Raw genomic sequence first — 21,072 nt, 5'->3', positions numbered from 1 at the left:
GTAACCTATGGCCTATGGCTGATCCTGAGCAAAGTATCTGAAACGTGTCAATAAAGTTCTTTTAAAGGTGGTTTTGTCATAACGTTGCGTATTAGTTTGTTACTCTGTTCACCGATTATTGTACTTTCTTAAGACTTTTTATGCCTTAAACGTTCTAAGTATCACTTCACGACTGTGTCCAAAGTTATTAAGTCGAGTTTTTCGGCATGAAGCCCTGGTTTAGTAGTAGTTATTTCCATTCGTACGGCATTCCCTCCGTTTAGCCTCCTGTTTTCTTGTTGTCTTCTATCAGTAATTCTGAACCGAACTCCTTTCACGCATCACATATCGCCGTCAGATAGTCAAACCTGTCTTGCAGCCTTTGAGGGTCTTTTTCCTCGCCAGGGCTCTGCTACTCTGTTTAAAAGAGTTGGCAAAGCGAGACACCCTCCGTGAGTGAAGTAAACCCAGAAATTGTTACTGACACATCAGTACCACGAAGATAAGACCAAAACTTACAGTTATCATTAAACAACAATTAAGGTTTCACTTATGAAGACCTTCACTCAGAACCCTGGATCAAAAAAGTGTAGAGAAATGTTTATACGTCACTGGAGCGTCATCGCCCCCGCAGGGATTTTACAGAGAAAAAAATTTCAGTTTTCCAAAATATCCGGTTACTTGTGGACGGGGCCTTCATCTTTGATTGTGTGAACATCTAGCTCTGTTATATTGGAATACTTTCATAGAATGATTTCCTTCAAAGCAAATGCCAAAATGTTGATCAAAAGAAAGATACCAGTATCCAACCGAATCTCAGCCTCACCCGTGTAGGGGTACATTTTGTGCTGGATACATAACGTAAGTTACTATCGCAAAAAGGACATAATTTGTAGAACGGATCGACTTATGTTTTCTCGGCTACGCGAATAAAACCGTTTTAACTATTTCGAAAACATTCTGGAACTTTTTTGGATACCTCCGTTGCCATGGTAAAATGAGAAGTTAAAAGAGGACAAAGCAACTGTGAAAAGAATTAATCTGTTCTAATATTTATTCAAGTAAATCAAATTTCGTGAGCCTAACAATTATTTTCAAACACTGATGAATTACTTTACAGCTCAACTCTTCTGCAATAATTTTCAAGTCTTTCCTTAACTCTCCCAACAAATTGAGCGTAACGATCGATGATGTTTGCGTTGCATCCATTTTCATTTTCCGTCTTGTAACAGTCAAACCATACCCTCGCGTCACTACAGATCTTTTCGTTTTCCGATAGCGCCTCCAAAAACAATTTACTGCATTTGAGGTGAATTTTCCTGGCGCATTCAGCTTTGTTTGCATCCACTGAAACAAGGAAGAGAACAGATATCAGGTGAATTTTATTTATTTCTGGCAAGTTATGTTACATTACTTTTCATTCAAATACTTCTCTGTCTCTGATTGTTGCTGATTTTAAACCAGCTAGCTTGACCACATTTGGAAGATATTTGCGAATATCAATGCAATTGACGTCGAACGTACTTATCAGACTGATTAATCCACAGTTCACTCAGTTTTATGCATTAAATTATGATAATGAATAATGGTAATTAATGACAGTTATAATATTTAATGATAACAATTAATAATGACATTGATAATGATTCGTGAGCACAGAGTAGCTACTAAATAGTAAGTAGAACAAAACTTTTTTTCTGCATAGTATTTGTTGCGGCTAAAATTCTCAATTCTTACCTGCGCCGTCCTCCACTCCATGCTCCTGTGCTTCCTCTGCGAATAAGAGGTTAACTGATTATTAGAGTTTGAAAATATGGAGCTCATTTTTTGTAAGGTATTATTTCACAAGTAGGTTGAGCATGATCGTCCGGGAGAACGTAGTCCTGAATAGGACTGTTGTTGACAATGACTAACGTTTCGACAATCTGCCAGGTTATAGTCAGTCATCTTCAGAGTCAAAGCGAGTTGTATCACGTCATCTAATGGTACTGAACTCTGGTTATTGACCTGCAGGGGCGTATCTGCCTTTAAGACATTAAGCCCGGGCCTACAAGAATTTAAGTCAAAATTAGCTCATGTAATATCGTGAAAGGGTGTGAAAATGCTACTCATGTCGAACCCTTGTAAATTCCAACTTCCCACTTGCTCGAAGTAATCAAGTTTTGTTTCCTTTCAGATCATCATTTCTATATAATTTTACCCTCGATAACTTGAACCATGTTTTAAGCGCGACAAGTCGAAAAAAAGCCGTGAATTGCGGTCCAAAACATTGAATTTATTTCAAAACAACTGTGTACTCTTTGCCTTTACTTTATCGTCAGTCCAATTCAAATAAAATGTAGCCCTGTACTGATTAATCAATCTTTGTTGCTAAATGCCTTGTTCAAAACATCAGTCTATATATCTTGTTGCTCTTGGAGTGAAGTGTTCATTATGCTTACATTCCTCTCCATGCCATTTCCTTATTTCTGCTTATTTTGCATCGAAATCCTGATAACTCGAACTTTCTTCTATTTGCCTTGTAGGTTCAGGTTATTGGGAGTCGGCTGTAATTAACTTGAATCTGTCGGCGAACGCCATTTTGGTTTTTCACTAGTAGATTCTTTGTAGGGACCTATTGCTCTCTCTAATCATTTAGGAAGGTGTCAGCTTTTAAATAACATTCAGCAAACCATTTTCTTCGTGCTTTTTTTTTTTTTTCGTTTCTTTCTTAATGGAATTTGCCACCACTTTGAAATATGAAGTGGCCAATTGCTCCTACAAAAAAGTTAATATAATGCCCTGGTTAACTATGTTATTCCTGCATTAATCGATGATAAAATACAACCTTTAACAAGCCTATCCATTTGAAAATCGGCGACTGATCTAAAACCTAGCCTCGCTCTGCAGTTTTATTTTGCCGCCAACTTACTGAGGATACACTGAGCAAAACAGTTGAAGACCTTACAACTGAGACTGAAGCCACCACAGAGTTCATTTTTTTCCTCGCCAGGGCCGGGCTGCATAAAACCCTCTTAAGAAAAGAGGGCTCTGTTAACTTTAATTTGTTCTTGAACAGTAACCTATTGTTTTAAATAATAGTTACGAGTTCCCTTAGTCTTAAAAATTTTTTTGCAAGCCGTTAGTGTCAGAGATATGATTTTGCACTAGGAGAAGGGTGAAAACACGACATGGGCAATCTCTGATACTGACAGAACGTCTGATCCCTAGCTCTACTTCACACAAGCCAGACACGCAAAGAAATCTTATGATTATGGATGTGCGTGGTATAAATCTTTATAAATAATTCAAAAAGGTTGTTATGGTCAGATATTCCTCGCTGATACAGACTATGACAGTACCTTCTATATCTGTAAGAGGCCGTTCTCCCCACCCCCCATTATTATTTTATTTACTTTTTTATTTATTTATATTTTTTGTCGAGAGTACCTCTCTTGCCCTTTTTATGATATGGCTGCTTCCACAAGCGGGAAAGAGGAAGCGAATCCTGTTTTCTGATTGACTTCCTAGGCGGGCAAGATAGGCCTATCTTGCCTGCTTGGGATTTCCCTCGTTGGACCGGCAGGAAAAAAGGTTTTAATATTATTACAACAAGAGGGAAACAATTACCGTTTCTAGCTATTTTACCTGTATTTGAAACAGAATTTTCCAGGTCTTTCGAATCTACATCAGGACAGATATTTAGTCTCTTCTCGAGCTTTGTCTCTCTCAAAACCCATAGGCGAAAAAGGTTAACTGACGGTCCCTTGCATGACGGATGTTCCGCCAGGCAGGACGAAACTTTCTGCAGGAAGAGAAAAAATCACTAATACCTATGATTTAATTCCATAAAAAATGGTATTTTGTAGGCTTCACCCTCATGCCCTCCCTATACCTCTTTTAAGTCTTTCAAATAAACGCCTGAATTGGCTATTTTGGCACCAAAACAGTTAACTTAAATTGACGTCGCCTGATGTTTGGCAGGATATATCCTTTGTAGCGGAGCCCCATAGCTAAGGAAATGTGGTAATCTACCCATCCGAGAAAATTTGGTAATCACGTGACCGTACAACGAGCGAGCGAGCGAGAGACTGTCCGTCCGCACCACAGGCATACCAATGTAAAACAACTCAATCAACGAACATGAACACAGGAAACAAAATATTGGGTAAGCACGTGCAACAATTCCTCCTTAAAAATAATGTGTAACTAGGAAGTTTGACGTTTTAGTCGTACAAAAAACCGTTGTAGTCGTGCAAAACAACGGCAAGGGAAAGACAAAAAAGCGTGCTAATTAGAAGAAACAGTGTGCTACAAGTGCAATTTGTTTTTTTGCTAATTAGATCTGTTAGTCTTGAACCCATTTTCATTGTCGTCCCCGTTTAGCATTACACGATTTAATTTTTTTGTGAAAGGTTTGAACCCAAGAGTCATTTCAAAAATAGCTTGAGTTTGATCGTCCGGGTGAACGTAGTCCTGAATAGGACTGTTGTTGTTGACAGTGACTGACGTTTCGACAACCTGTGTAGTCATCTTCAGAGTAAAAGTGAGTTGTATCACGTCAGTTGATGGTATTATACTCTAGTTATTATTAACCAGAGCTTCGCTTTTAGCCCTGGCTAAATCTATATATTAGTATACCACTTACAGTATATGGTAGATGGCACATTGTACTTTTATCGTCATCGTCAGAAATATTTGACGCAGTAAAAAACGCATTTGATACGAGTGGAACTGAGACTGTAGATAGGTCCTTTACCGCTTGGAGTCACGCAACCTATTTCAAGCCAAAGTCACGGGAAACAACCCTGACAATGTCAGATTGAAAGAGCATAATGGCTGAGCTGCCAAATTCTAGGTTTAAAACTTCAACATTGCGACTTTATGGTAGTTTGAAAAGCGAGTGTAGCTAAATGTCGTGGGTCGTGGGTCGTGGGTCGTGGGTCGTGGGTGTGGGTAAACGTAGTGGGTAAAAAGAGTATAGAAAAAAATGATAAAGTAAAGTCTTAAAAAAAAAAAAAAAAAAAATTATAAAATTTATGAAACGAAAATCTTCGACTCCTTGATAGCCCTTTTCACGGATTCTTCTTCGTCCTCTTCCTGATTTTTCCTTGGCCACGTGGGTACATCACTGTATAAGAGATATGTTGCCGATGAAGATTTATTCATACCTGAGCGATTGCCGCTAAAGGTAAAGAAGATGCAAAATATGTCGAAACGTCCAGTTTGCAGAAAGTAGGGGACAGCTCTGACTAGCTGAATGGAAATAACTGCTCACTATTAATCTTAATTCGATCTACAATTCCAATGATCAGCGGAGATTTTTTAACCGGGTGGAATGCGATCACCGTGGGAAAGGGGAGAGGAACTGGGGGAAAAAAGAACAATTTTGAGATAGCTTAGCTATTTCATATTTTTAGATAGAAGTCTTACTTAAAGAAGTTTTACGTCTCTTAGCTTAGTTAAGGCGAGACTGTATGCAAATTTTATTACCGTACGGAAATATGATTTCTCGATTCTTTTTGTTTTGTTTTGTGTACAAAATCATTGCTGTAACGTTTCTGAATATCATCCCTTAAACTGCAAGGACGTTTGACATCGTTGAGAAAAAGCAGTTCAGTGTCCATTTTTTCTTTAGCCTGCTTTAGGTTAACATTGTGTACAGAGTCCAGGGCTTATGCCATGCCCCGCACACATACAAATCGTTTTAAGAACACTTTTATTCCAAGTATGTGTACAAAATTTTTTGGACCAGTTTGTACCTAGTTATATATAGAGAGTTTTTCGCATTTTTATAGAAATGTTTTTTGCTATAATTTCAATTAGTATTTATATTTTTGGAATTTACTTAATCTTAGTTTTAAGTAATTGTAACGCAATTCAGTCTACGGACTGCCATGTTCGATATTTTAATAAACTATCTATCTGTCTATCAGAGTTTCTTTTATTTTTCGCCTAAATGCCTAAAGGCAAGTGTTAGTATCAGCTACGATAGCGATATTTGCTCTCCAGAAGGAAAAAAGGCTTGCAACAGTCCTCGTTCGGAACCGAACATTGGCGTAGTATTTAGCGAGGACGATCAAGTTCTGGAGGCCCTGAACATGACAGAAAAAATCGCGACACAATTGGAACGGATCTTCGAAATGCTCGCAGGAGTAGAAAGCAGGTTACAGAATCTAGAAGGTATATTTGAACGCTTCTCCGCTTTGGAGAAGTCGGTTAATAAGCTCGAAACCGAGCTGAATAAGATTGGCGAGAAGACAAGAAAATTGGAAGGCGAAGTTAACGACCTCTGCAAGTCAATGGAATTTGCAAACGCCGAAATTGAAGACCTAAAGAAGAATGATAAGAAAAACGAAGTCAAAATCAAGGAACTTGAGGACAAAATATTGTACCAAGAGGTGTACAACAGGCGAGAAAACCTAAGATTCTTCGGTTTTCCAGAATCCGCTGATGGAGCTGAGAACACGCATGAAGTTGTACGAAAATTCCTTAGCGACGAATTGGAGATGGAAACGCAGCAGATATTGAATTCCAGCGAGCTCACAGAATAGGAAAGAAGAAGACGGGCGAAACTAGACCTGTGATTGTTCGTTTTTTGAGATTTCCAGAGCGTGAGCTGGTCTTTCGAAGAGTACGCGAGCTGGCAGATGATATCGACATTAAGGTCTACGCGGATTTTCCTAGAGAAATAAGCGAAAGAAGTTAAAAGCAGTGGCCACGTCTCAAAAAAGCAAGAAAGGAGGGAAAGACTGCTTTCTTTAGCAAACCAGAACCCGATAAATTGTTTATCGATGGACGATTTGTTCCCTTATAGACAAATCTAGGGGGTTTTTTTGGACTTAGTTTATTTTATTTGACTTTGTTTATGCTTTTCATCAGTCTGTTTTTGTAACGGGAGTGGCATGTGTAGGTTAGAACAATTGGGTGTAGTTGAAACGATTGTCCCAAGCTCTGTGGCAGCGTCTTATAGGTAATAATTACCTCGCCGCCTTTTTTCGCTCTTTCTTAAAACTTCGTTGTGTAATGTATTCTTTGTTTGTTTGTTTTTCTTTGTTTTATTTGTTCTTTTGTCTTTTCCTTTGTTGTTTTTTGTTTTGTGAGTATTTGTGCGTTTTGTGTGTATTGTCTACCTACGTGTTGTGTGTTTTTGCACCTCAGTTGTCACCTCTTTTCAATTTTTTGTACCACTGCGGTGAAAATTATTTGAATGCGCATAATTTATTTTTTCTTCCTGATCCCATTCATGAAAGAACTTTTTGATTTTAAATTACTTTCTCTTAATGTGCGAGGGGTTCGAGCCGCCACGAAAAGGAAAGCCCTTTTTACCTGGCTAAATGAAGGGAGGTATGATATTATCTTCCTTCAAGAGACCTATTCCACTGTTGACGTTGAAGACATTTGGAGAACACAATGGAGAGGTAAGGTCTTTTTTGCTCACGGCTCTAATCATAGTTGTGGAGTGATGATTCTAGTGAGAAGTGACTTAGATTTTAATCCAAGAACTATTAGTTGTGATGACGAGGGCCGCTCCATTATAATTGAAGCTGAGGTCCAAGGTTCGCCATTTTTGTTTGTAAATATTTATGCTCCAAACAAGGTTCAAGACCAATGCCGTTTTTTTTGATAAGTTAAACAAAAATATTGAAGACCGTGTCGTTAATGAAGAGCTTAGAATTATTCTCGGGGGAGACTTTAATGTAACACTCGACTCTGATCTTGACTTTTCCGGTGGTAGACCTTTTAGAAAAGATTCTGTAAAACACATACAAGACTTATGCCTGGATTTTGATTTGGTTGACATTTGGCGCATACGAAATCCGGACTCTAAACGCTTTACGTGGCGTCAAAGAAATCCTTTCATTCAAAGAAGACTTGATTATTGGCTGATTAGCGATGTATGCCAAGACGACATTGAGAAGTCCGATATCATTCCTTCAATAAACTCAGACCATTCGGCAATTTTTCTTCATTTTAACAGCATACACAAACCAAAACACGGCCCCTCTTTCTGGAAGTTTAATGCTAGTCTTGTGAATGACGACGACTTTGTTGCACTGATAAATGAAAGTATGCCTTTGTGGTTAGAGGAGTTCAAAGACGTTATAGATAAAAGGCTGTTGTGGGATTTAATTAAGTACTGGATTAGACAAATTACAATAAAGTATAGCAAAGAAAAAGCACGTGAAAGGAGAAGAAAGATCTCTGATATTGAGGCTTCTTTGAAGATTTCGGAAGAGAGATGCGGTAGTTCACCAACTCCTGAGAACCAGGAAGAGTTTGAATTGTTAAAAATGGAATATGATTCTATCTATGAACAGATAGCAAAAGGTGCTATAATCCGATCGAAAGCCACTTGGTATGAAAAAGGAGAAAAAAGCAATAAGTTCTTTTTAAACCTCGAAACACATAAGAAAGCTAAGAGTTCTGTCCGTAAGGTGTTTGACGATAATGCAGTTCTTATCACGGATCCTAAAAAAATATTGCAAGAAATTCAAAATTTTTATTCTAATCTTTGTGAGCGTGACCCTCTTAGCCCATCTGAACATACGTTAAACTCTTTTTTAAACAATCCTGAAATGCCAAAACTCTCTGATACTGATGTTCAAATTTGCGAGGGAAAATTAACGGTTGAAGAGTGTTACAAAAGTCTTCAGCTGTTTGAAAGTAACAAGTCACCAGGCAATGACGGACTAACAGTCGAATTTTACAGGGCTTTTTGGGGCCTCTTAGGACAGCCGTGATTAGTAGACAGCTTAAGCTACTCTTATGATCATGGTGAGCTCTCAAACTCTCAGAAAGAAGCCATTATTACCCTAATAGAAAAGAAGGACAAAGACAAAAGGGACTTATCAAACTGGAGACCGATTTCGCTTATTAATGTTGATGTTAAAATCGGTTCAAAAGCCATTGCTAAGAGATTGGAGAATGTTTTACCAAACATCATACATTTCAATCAATCTGCATATGTGAAGGGTAGAACCATTTTCGACGCGGTCAGAACCATAGAGGACGTTATGGAATTCTCAAAGAGATACAGTATTGACGGAAGAATGGTTTGTATAGATTTTAAAAAAGCTTTTGACACAGTTAGTAGGGACTTCTTATTTCGAACGTTATCCGTTTTTGGTTTTGGACCATCTTTTATTCAATGGATCCACACTTTTTACAATAATGTCTCGAGTTGTGTCTTAAATAATGGCTTTGCAACTTCATCCTTTGCAGTTGAAAGAGGAGTAAGACAGGGAGACCCTCTCTCTGCTTACTTATTTATTATAGCATTAGAAGTTTTATGTGTTAACATACGTAACAGTAATGACATTCGTGGTATTAAAGTCGATAAAGAAGAGATCAAATTAAGTCTTTTCGCAGATGACCTGACTGGGTTTTTAAAGGATGACCTCTCTCTAACAAACTTTCTTAAACTTATAGAAGATTATGGAACTTGCTCTGGCCTAAAGGTTAACCACGAAAAGACAGAGCTTTTGCTACTAGGTAACCTGGCCTGTACCGTACAAGAAGCCGCTCTGAACAACATAAAAATTAAACGATCAGCTAAAATCCTAGGAGTACATTTTACCTATGACATTCAAGCAAAACAAAAGCTAAACATCAATGAATTAATCAGCTCCATCCAACTTAAGCTACGAATCTGGAGGTGGAGGGATTTGACTATCATAGGGAGAATTCAAATTGTCAAAACCTTTACTATCCCTATCTTCTTATATCGCACGAGCTTGATATCATTGGATAAAGAATTTGTGAAAGAAGCGAACAAAATTATCTTTGATTTTATATGGAAAGGAAAGGATAAAGTTAAACGCTCTGCACTTATCAGTGATATCGAAGATGGAGGACTCAAAGCCCCACATTTAAACTCCATAATTGAAACACAAAGAATACTTTGCTGCAAGAAATTGGCAAATGATCAACCGAGTGGATGGAAAATAATCCTTTTGCATTATCTGAAACCTGTTGGTGGTAAATTAGTCTTATGTTGCGACTTTGATTTGAAGAAATTGACTATCAAATTACCAGCCTTTTATGAAGAATGCTTAAAATCTTTTGCAAAGTACTCTGCGGTAAATAATTTAAATATACAGGATTTAAATGGAAAAGACTTGTCAAAAGTTATCTTATGGAACAACAAATTTATTTGTGTTGGTGACAAGTCTGTGTATTTTCGAAATCTCGCTGAGAAAGGGATGTTTCGAGTGGGTGATTTAATCTCGAATAAACATGAACTTATAATCAAAAGCGAGTTGAGTCTTGAACCTTTCGCCGCTGGATGCCTTTAGGCTTGTCTCTTTAATAGACGCTCTACCAACTCAATGGCGTGAATCGTTGAAATCCTGCATCTATACAGGTGACACACCATTCAATTTGCGTGATGAGATTAAGTTACGCTTAAGTGGTCAAATTGTTTTACTTGAAAAAGCGTATTCGAAAATTGTTTATAAAGAACTTCGAAACAGAATCGTCACTCCACCAACTGCTAAACTAAAGTTTGATGCTATTTTTGTTAATGATACTTTGAACTGGAAAAAAACCTATAGCTTGCCATATCGTGTTGCCTTAGATACAAAGACTCGCGAATTTCAGTATAGATTATTAAACAGATGCCTTGTGACAAATACCTTCTTAAGCAAAATTGGTATTATACCATCTCCAGCGTGCTCCTTGTGTGGTGAATCGGACGAATCCCTCGAACATCTTTTCCTGTCTTGTCGTTATACTAAGAATTTCTGGTCTGAGGTTATAAAATGGCTTGTTGATCATAAGGTCAAGATTGAAAATCTTTCAGACAAAGATATACTGTTTGGTATTATTGGATGTGAGGATGAGATATTTGTGAATCATATTTTATTACTGGCAAAACAATATCTATACTCTTGTAGACAGAACAAATATCCTCCCTCCATCAGAGTTCTTCATTCCAAAATTAATACTGTCTTCTTATTAGAGACAATGATCGCTAAGTCAAAAAATAAGTTGGAGACCCACAATATGAAATGGGGCAAATATAAAACTGATTAGCATACGATCTCTTCTCCGCTTACTTCATTTATTATTAATCTTTATTTTTTATTTATTTTATTTTACTTTTTTTCATGTAAATAGAAAAGAAGGTACCGGGTTTTTGTTTCGTTTGTTTTCTTTTTTCTAAGTATGTAATTGTGTGTTAGTCTGCGTTGTATAATGTTTAGTTTTCCTTTCCGTTTTTTGTATTTTTCCTTACGTGTTCCGTGTTCATAAGTCAGAATGTAAAAAAAATGTGAAACATAACAAAACAAAAAAATTCATTAAAATACAAAAAAAAAAAATTCTCTTAAACTGCAAGGACGTTTGACATCGTGTCTCAACATTGTGTACAGAGTTTCTTTTATTTTTCGCCTAAATGCCTTTTAGTGTCCGTTTGTACTAAAGGATCCGCTTATTTGCTTTGCTCACCTCAAGGAACGGGAATAGAACTTCTGGTACGAACGCGGAGACTTTCGTTTCATGAATTTTAAAGCTTTTTGCTACTTTAATTTTTAATTTTTTTTTTTTTTTTTGGCGGGGGGGGACTTTTTTTTTTACCCACGACATTTACCCACACCCACGACCCACGACCCTCGACCCACGACATTTAGCTACACTCAGGAGAGCGTCATGTGACGGCCAGCTGTATTCTGTCCTTAATTTCCCGTTACCATTGATGCTCCACCTAGTAAGCTACTAATGCCTGCATTAAGAGAGCGTTAGATTATGGGTTTAAATTTCTCCCAACCAACGCGACCAAAAAATCGAAAATCAGTCCTTATCCTGCACAGAGGTCTCTTGCGTGTCCGTCGCACTTTGAGGTGAAGTTGAAAACAAAGCGTGCAGGAAAAGATGGGGAGGTTAAAGAGGCACATTTCTGCTCTTAACATCGTCAACCTCAAAATTGTCCTCAGGCGCCTGCTACCCAGGCTAACACAGGCTATCCGTGTGTAGATTATTTATGACCTTAACGTAGTTACACTCGTTCATTTCTGCCAGGGCCACTTAATCATTTCAATCTTGACTTTGCTTAGTATCTTCGTTTGATTTCTTCGTTTCAACTTGTTTCACTCCATCAGCAGCTATCATTCTCGTCGCTGGAGTTGAGACAACCAAGACAGTTGCCTAATAAAAGTTTTAAGTTGTTTGTGGGTACTTTTACAATAAAAAATACAAGCTGGCTTAACATTCAAAAAGCATTTTCCGATACTGTGACCAAATTTCCCTTTAGCCAAGGCTCTGCCCCTTGGACACTTCTTTTTGTCATCTACCAGGTTAAGGGCTGGATTATACGATGAACAGATTAATGTTTGGCTTTTCATGGGAACTAGTGACAGTTAGTTACTTTCGGAACGAATTATATAAATTTTTAAATTTAACATTAATTTTAATTGTTGTTAAACACTTGCGAAATGGAACACGTTATCTGACTGAATCTTGCCACGAGACAAGACAATCCATACGACAACTTTCCATAGACTAACTTTTCTTTTTCACTTTTAATTCTGACAGCTAACGACTAAGCTCTTAGGCCAAGACCAAACGTCGAACGTTTCATGGGAAGATCCAAACTAGGGCGGATTAAGTTCATGGAAACGTCGACGTCTATTTCAATTTAAGTTCGTCGAAATGAGTTTGGATCAACCAACACATTCTATCGGTCAACTTCAGATGATGATGTCTGATTGATTCAAAGCTTCACTGGTTCGACATCTGACCCAACAGAAGAATTTAACATATAAGGTCGACCCCAACTGCAATCAGTTTGGTTCTCCTCATAAAAAAGTTAGACGTTTGGCCTTGGCCTTCCATAGCCAGTTCTAAGATTAACGGTTAATACCTATTGAGACCACTGTAAGTCATCTAAATAAACTGCACAGTGTAATATACAGATTAAGCCAAGGCTAATAGCGAAGCTCCCGTTAATAAATTATCTCTTAGTCACCTGCACACGAGAACAATGCAGCTGCTGATCAGATGGATCTGGCTGTTCGCTCTTGATATGTTCCTTATACTGTGAAATACATTTCCGAAGTATCCGCAATTGGCATCTCTTGTTTCCCTCCGACAACAGAATAGAAGAGGCGAGGGTCAGTAGAAGTACGCACGTTGAAGGCACCAGATGCATAATGACTCTTTAGACCTGGCAACAAAACTGCGGAATAACATGTCGTTCAGATCATGGATAATAGAAAGACTGGATAGGAAACTTATGTCACGTGGGCTGACTTCTTATCGCCGATTGGTTGGTTCGTGCTCCAAGATGGCGTTGGATGGTTCCATCATAGTGGAGATTTGTGACGAAACGATAGCGAAAATGTGGCGCAAACCAGTCGAAATGTAGGGTTTCTTTGCCTGCATGTTGTTCTTTTTCGGATTTTTTAGTGCTACTTTAATCTTTGGTGGGTGTTTTTTCCTTCGTTTGTTGTCTTACGGCGATTGCGATCCTTCAAAGCCACACTTGAACCTTCAAGGTAAGCACTTCCTGTTGTTGTCTTGTGTTATTTGTCCTTGTCTTTGAGAAAATTGCGTCCCAAAAATTGACCTTACCAGAGCCATATTTAGTACACTTGGCGACTGTTTTGGGACGCCTTTGTTATGAAGGTTTCTTCTTGTTTCTATTCTTAACTACGATTGACAGATGTTTTAAGGATGGAATTGTGGCATAGGCATAGTTACAGACTGAATGCTGTTATTTTTCAGCCATAAATTTCATTTGAAAATGGCTGAAACTAACTACGTTCGGAGCTGGCGCCGAGCAAGTGTACGCACACGGTGTGTAAAGTTCCAATCGACCGACAAGTTTGTGTTGAGAACTGTTTCGCTCAAGTCATATCCTAGATTAACCCTGTTATATTGTTCGTAAAGCAGTATGTTAATTTCGCTCATCTTTTAATGTTGAAATAAAACTACTACATTACATATCCAGTGAATACAATCGCCTCACGTCGCTCCTCGCAGCTTGTATTCGAAGGCACTGAAGAGACTCGAATAAATTTTGTACTTTTCCCTTACATAAACTATAAATAATTGTTGCATCAATGGGAAAACACCTACTGACATTTTTGTCCTCCGTTTAGTCTCCTAAGTGTTGATGTTATTTTTTAAACAGTGTTTTAGCTTTCCTTTTGTTTTTCTTTCTTGTAGGATTTGCTGAACACACATAGTCAATGAAGACAGTAAAATTGTGGTCAAGTACTCTTCTGAGAAGGCACAAATCAATCAATCTTTCTGTATTAAACAGCAACAAAGTTGCTTTTGTCATGCATGAGAGCCAGAAGGTGGCATCTAAATTATTTATGATCAGAAACTTTATTTATCACTTCTGTAGTGTATTTATTATTTCTTTGTGAGTGGGACAAATTAACTGTGTTTGAGGGTCAATGCTTGTATTAGCTACAGAGTCATGTGTTTAAGTTGGTTAGTGTTCTTCCCTGAAAAGGTCTATCTGAATCACATTGTTTTTCCAACCAAAGATGGACTTGATTAGCACTATTATTGTTTTCGGTTTTTTAGAGACCCAAAGCAACCATGTACCTGTAGATGATAAACCTTACTAAGGTATATTCTAAATCAAATTAATAAAACATATACCTGTACTTGTCTGGGGTATGCATTTTGTTTTCAACAACGTGATAATGTGACCAGACAGTCATATTTTTTCAATCCCTCATCCACTTACCTCAGACTAAACAAAAACCCCATAACCCCTGATGTTACTGTTTTTTTTTTCATATATATAAGCAGCTTCTATTTTTCTTTGGGAATAGTGTTTATGTTTATTTCAGAGGTGATTTGCAGTATTCCCTATCCATATCATTAACACTACACAAAAACCTAAACTTTGTTTCATCCCAAAAAAGGTCAGTATTTCAAAGATAATACATTTCTAGGTTTTATTAAGCCTTATGGGAGACAAGTGTTTCCTAATGAAAAAGAAGTGAAGGTTCTACTATTAACCGGGAGAGTTTGCTTCCCAGTTGTATTCTAGTAGTTAACAATTAACCGTTTTACATAACATTTTTAAAAGCGTTGCAGTTCGCTTTTTCAAAAACCTGACTGAAAAGTACCTTGGGTCACTGTATATTTATACCTGAAAATTACAAAACAACTTGCTTCACAGTGAAAATAATTTGAAAAAGTTTAGAAACGGCGTTTCCACGGTGGTCCGCAAGCAAATTTCCTTTCTCTGCTGTGAGCTTTTCGCCGCTTTTTTATATTTTTTATTTTTTCAAATACGACTTCTTTTCACTGGTTGTCCGTAAATAAAATTGAAGGGAAAATTAAACGCCTGTTTGAGCTGGGTACTTTTACCGCTAATAAAATCATTTTGTCAAGAGTTGCTAACTTATAAAATTTGACACTCGCTGAGCTTGTCGATAAAAGCAGAAAAGAAATCGTGAAAATCGTGATAAAAAGGGTTGAAATTATTTCCGGTTTTCTCGTGGTTTGAAGAAAATTAGGCTGTGCCTTTTTTGCAGGTGTTTTGTAGCTGTATACATGTAAGTTTTCGCATACTTTTTATGTAGCTAGGCTTCCCGTTTGGTGCATAAAATTATCGGGCGCTGGAGTCATTCGTCGCTCTCACAAGTTTCATAATCATTTACTCTGTCTTTTGCCTCTACCCGCTTTGTACCCTCTAACTGTCTTCTCCAAGAGCAAGTCCTCTTCATCCTTTACTTCAAAACATGGCCAATATGTATAGTCGGAGACAGAGATAGTGAAATATGCGAGGAAACATAAGACGTGCAAAACGTCGAATGAAAGAGGTTGAATGGCTCTCGATAATGTGACGTCACATTTTTCCACTATGTTGGAACTGATCGCGTCAGCCAGTTTCCTATCCAGTCTTTCTATTATCCATGTTCAGATATAGGCAGCTTTTTACAGTTAATTACAGTTACTCCAGTCACTTAAGAGTTCCAGCAAGAGCCAGCCTAGTATCGATCTCCTTCCAAACTCTAATGGTTAAGACTTTCTTAGCTAACATGAGGCTGGTAAGATGGGGTTTAAAATAATTTTATGCTGTTAATACAAGCTTTTATTTTTCTTCTTTACTCTAAAAGATTTCGTGAAGAATCTCTTTTCATAAAAAACTTTCTCGCATCAAGAAATAATTCAGTTCAGTATTCGCGTTGTCATGAACAAACAAAAATCCTTTTGACGCCGAAACGGAAAAGGACAAACTATAATTATAATAAATAGCATGAAAATGGCCAGTTGATCATCTTTATCATAAATTCCGTAAGCGATCCTTAGGTCTCTAGGCATGCGCACTTAAACCAGGGTACCCAGTCCTGTAGAAACTGATATGACGGCTTCCTGTCTTCGCATGTCAAAAATCAATGGGTATTTCGGAGGAAAGCAAAACCCTGAAAGATTCCCCTCCCCCCACACACACCCAGAAGGTAGTAGTAAAATGACGCCATCGTGCAAATGGTCTATTCGTACTCGATTGTCGTCCCACGGTATCGGCGAAATTGCTTTCAAAACTAGAGATAACTAAAATTGAACTACATTCATTGATGTTGCAATTGTGGTTTTTGACTCTGTTGTTGGAAATCACATGCGCGCGTATCGACGGAACCAAAACAAATAAGGGTTGTCATGACTGAGGACTCGTTGAATTAAGAGAGCCTTGTACGAAAGGTACTGTCCCCACCCCTACCTCATAAACTTTGTAATTTTTTTATTATTATTATTTCAAGTATTTGCGCTATTCATTTTATTTTTTGGACATATTTCATCAGAAACACATTTAACAGAAAATATTTACTTACCCCACATTTAATAAAATATTTTGTATTTTGTCATAGGTTATTAAAATTCTCATCATTTTATTCTGATACCGCCCTTTTTAAACATCCGCGGTTAAATCTCCAGTCTCCTTGGAAAATGGTATTTCGAAATTATTAAAAGGCCTTAAGCTTCTTTCTTTTATGCAAGGTGATTGAAAATCTATTTTCTTTCCATTAACAACAACTACCGCGAAAAATAAATATTACATATCTACATGGTATTTTAAAAGCGATATCAGCTAGCAACTGAGTAATTAGTTTTAAAAGTAAAAGTCGCAGAAGTGTTAAAAAATATCAATAATTTCCTTCTATGGTATCTTTTAATTGAAATAAATTGCGTCACAAATTATGGTACAGCCAATGTCACGACCCTTCACTGATTTGCTTCCTTTTCAACTGTTTATTTTTTTCCTCTCTCTCTCTCTCACCTAAGTTGTAGGGAGTTGTAGGACACCTTTTTTGCCAGCTCATATTAACAAAGTGTTTTGATTCAGGCGTTTTGCGTACAAACACGTTTCCCCTTTTTGTGCAAACACTAAAGCCAAAAACCGATGGAAATGAGTACTGTATGGAACGTATTTCGGGATAAGGTGGCCTGTTCACTCCCAAACATAAAACAACACATTTTTGACTTTCACAAATCAGAAATCAAAGGATTTGTCCGTTAAACAACGAGATGTGGTATGGATTGTGTTGAATTTTGACTTTTGCCATATAAGCAGAATTAATTTTTCCTGCATGGATCTTGCTCGTTATACCCAGGTGAAAATCAGCAGCAGTCAGCGCGACCTTCCTTCTTATCAACGCCTAATTTCGTCAAAGAACTGGTCGGTTTAGTTGGGTTCCATGTTTGCTAAATCACCCCTTTAGGGAGCATAGCAGCTTGGTCCCTACACGATCTTTCTGTGACGTTTTCAAGCGAATTATGCATAACATTATACCTTAAATTGGACTGGAACAATTGAGCTTCTTTGAAGAAAGTCTTCTTGGATTACAGCGATCGCAGAAATCACGACTCTTGCTGGATAAGCGAGCAGTTTACTAGCAGTCGGTTTATGCACCTATTTATTGGTGAAAATGTCAAAGAGAGCCGATGTGATAATAATAAGTATTGAAATAATATTTGCTTTTTGGAACATATCGAGTTAACTAATCAGTGACGTGTATTGTAAGGATAATTCGGGTGTTTGACTTATCTGGCAGATTTTGACAACATGGCCTTTTTATTAAATACATAATAAATAAATAAATTATATTTTTTAGATAAATCTTGCAGCTTTTTCATTTGTTAGGTTACGGCCCCAATGAAAATCACCAATGTGATGTGGGCCCCCTTTTTAAAGGTTTCACCGAGTAGACTGAAGGTACAGTTGGAAGGCGATCATTCGAACCGCGATTGTAGAGCTATCTATGTAATTGCTTTCATCAGGTTAGCTTTAAATGTAACAGAATCCTCAATATTCTCTATCATTCACAAGAAGTGAAAACGTTTAATTGGTATCATCGTCATCATCTTTATTAAGTCAGTAGAGGCCGGGAAACAATACCCGCCAACTATTAACGTCAACTTTACAAACATTAAAACAACGCACGTAGTAATTCATGTCTAATTATCAGTAACGTAGTTATTTTAATGAATTTATAGCTAGACGAAGTAACAATCTTAATATCCATATTTATACACCGTTAATTACTAATAAATAAAATATCCTTAAATTTAGCTAAAGACGGGATTTGTGTCCCTTCAGGGTGGAGCTGATGCCAATCATCGCAGATCTTGAGAAAAAAGAATAAAGCTATTTTAATATTACAATATTCAGACAGATTGTTGGAGGGAGGGTCTTAAACTGTCATACATTTCAGTCTCTCTTATAATGTGGACCTTTAAGTGTCAATGTATTTTGCATAATAAATAAAGCCATCAACATCGCATCACTGAAAAAAAAACACAATAGAAGATAATTATTTAGCAGTTCAACATTTACGTTAATTCAACTTTTGTTCTCTTTTTTTTCCTGGGAATAGTTAGGAGTTTGGGTTATGTATTATTGGCTAAGAATTTGAAATAAAAGAAGGTAACATAAAATGGAACCGATAGTTGTTTTGTGTCCAGATGGTCGATATATGCTGAATGTGAGCTTTAGACTTTGCAAAATTCTAAATTTGGATTAATTTCTCCAATCTGTATATAGCAAAGCATAATATATAGATTTAGCCAAGGCTAAAAGGCGAAGCATCCATTTATATACTGTTAATTACTTAAACCCAAAAATCAAAACGAAAAAGCTTCAACTTATGCAAAGAAATCCAGAAATTTATACTTAAACTGATTGTAAAACAGAAAGAGAACATTATCACAGTTAACTTCTTGGAAAAGAAGTATACGTGTGCATCACTGAACGCATAAGACCCTTTTTCATACATGGATTCACATGTCAAAATTTTGACCATTTGCGGGGAGGGAGACTAGGTTATTACTAGAGTGTGACCAAAAGCACGACCAAGCAAAAAAGAAAGCCTTAGAGATTTATTTATTTTACTAGTTTCTGTAACTATTCCGTGCTACCCTCTTTAAGTACAGTGTATTATTATTATTATTATTATTATATTAATGTTAATTATAATGTTATTATTATTATTAATTATAATATTATTATTAATAAAGAATTATTATTATTATTATTATTATAATCAAGAAAAAAACTTCCCAGCCATTTTAAGGAAGTCACGAAAATTTATATACGGTACAGTACCTTTCTCGATAATTTTATTTGCATTGTGATATGATTAGCTTTGGAGGCATGAGTATCATTGGCATTCGTCCCACCGATTGAGGTGCGAATTTCACGCGGAACCGAAAGGCCCGTGCTCATTTCGTAGTCATAAACCAAGGTGTTTATCAGTTCTACATGAGCTCTGATACAAGGAAGTTTAGCATGCTTTTCGAGAATGCTTCACTGAAATTTAATGCCAGTTGCTACATGAAAGTCTCTGAAGTATCCAGAACGCAGATGTCGACAAAGAGTTATGTTGGAGGAAAATTGGTTTTAAATAGTAAAAGAGGTAAAAGGAATATCGATATAAAGATTTCTTAACGTCCCTTGTTTAACTTTATTTTTCTCTTTGAAGGTATAGAGTAGATCTAACGACCTTTACTGCTGTGCTATGTTTGCCCATCTTATTCATGCAATAGCACCAGACCAAAGACTACAAAATATCTTTTTTTCTACCATTACAAGTCTGTTATCATCAAAATCCGCGGTTAACAAAAGATTCAGTCAAGAACAGCTTGACTGCATTCCTGCTCTGAATGTGGTGCCACCTTACCGAAATACTGGGTGTAACGGTAAACCAAAGATTTTTCATCGCAATTGTTATTCTCCTCGTAGCATCTCAGCCAAGCTGCACTATCAGAGCAGATGAGTTTGTCTTTCCTCGCAGCTTCGACAAACTTTTTACTGCAAGTATAGGCCATTGAACTTGGTACCCCCCCCCCCCCCCCCCATCCGGACAGCCGGACTGTCTATGGAATTTAAACGAGTGCAATGAGGTAAAAGGAAGTTAATTTGACCTCCAATAAGACTAAAGAACAGCCAGAAAAGGCCTAATTCTCTCTTAGAGGGATTTTCGTCAAAGCACGAAGCCGTACTTTATATACAGTAAAAACCCACATATGAGAACCTGTAATTTTCGAGGTCAGGCTGAACAGGTTCTTATATTTTAGGGAAGTTTTTCACAATTCAGGCTGATTAGGTTGTTAATTGCTTCTTTTTTTACAGATTGTCGTAGTGTAACCATTGGCAGAAATATTGTCCCACTAATAAAAAATGGTCTATGAAAAACCTTTTTTTACTGAAAATCCAAACAAGTGTACAACAAAGAAAACATATACATAATAATTTTTTGTCAATAGTTTCTCGCACAACTAAAATCCAGAATTTTGACCATCAAAATTGGAGCGATTTTTTTTGTTGTTGTTGTTTCTTTTGTTTTTTTGGTACAAGAACCTATGTTTCTTTGCCAGGCTGAACAGGGTCTTATACTTTTGGCTATTTAATTGCCAAATTTCAGCCTGTAGGTTCTTATATGCGGGTTTTTACTGTATAGCGTAGGATCATTGTTTGTCGAACGAATCTACCTCTTTCGATAGGTATTTGTATGTTCTCGGCTAGGTGATTAAAACCGTTAAGACAAATTCAAAAACAACTTGAACTTTTTTCTTTGTGAAGTTTATTACACCTCTATATCCGGGTGAAAAGTTAAACTGAGAGGACAAAGCAACTGTGAATGGAAT

The 21,072-nt window shown here is 37.1% G+C and overlaps 1 protein-coding gene across 1 annotated transcript; it reads right to left on the bottom strand.

The window, feature by feature from the left end:
* Positions 1–1,026: 1,026 nt before the first annotated feature.
* Positions 1,027–17,857, bottom strand: LOC140932853 (uncharacterized). Its single transcript, XM_073382356.1, has 5 exons — positions 17,720–17,857; positions 12,926–13,135; positions 3,607–3,763; positions 1,717–1,752; positions 1,027–1,326 (listed from the first exon to the last, which is right to left on the bottom strand). The coding sequence occupies exons 2-5, from the start codon at positions 13,106–13,108 to the stop codon at positions 1,094–1,096; spliced, it is 609 nt and encodes a 202-aa protein (XP_073238457.1). The 5' UTR covers positions 13,109–13,135; positions 17,720–17,857; the 3' UTR covers positions 1,027–1,093.
* Positions 17,858–21,072: the final 3,215 nt, after the last annotated feature.

Source organism: Porites lutea, chromosome 4 (assembly GCF_958299795.1).
Source record: "Porites lutea chromosome 4, jaPorLute2.1, whole genome shotgun sequence".
In the NCBI taxonomy this organism is placed as follows: Eukaryota; Metazoa; Cnidaria; class Anthozoa; order Scleractinia; family Poritidae; genus Porites; species Porites lutea.
The sequence above is the reverse complement of the archived record's forward strand: the minus strand, read 5'-3'. Positions and strand labels throughout refer to the sequence as shown.

What these genes read in the sequence shown, in the direction of transcription:
- LOC140932853 (XM_073382356.1), bottom strand. Translation starts at nt 13,108, where the DNA reads ATGCATCTGGTGCCTTCAACGTGCGTACTTCTACTGACCCTCGCCTCT. An exon ending in AAATTCTGTTTCAAATACAG is followed by an intron (nt 1,753 to 3,606) that starts GTAAAATAGCTA and finishes TCTTATTCGCAG; the next exon opens with AGGAAGCACAGGAGCATGGA. An exon ending in TGGAGTGGAGGACGGCGCAG is followed by an intron (nt 1,327 to 1,716) that starts GTAAGAATTGAG and finishes TCCTTGTTTCAG; the next exon opens with TGGATGCAAACAAAGCTGAA.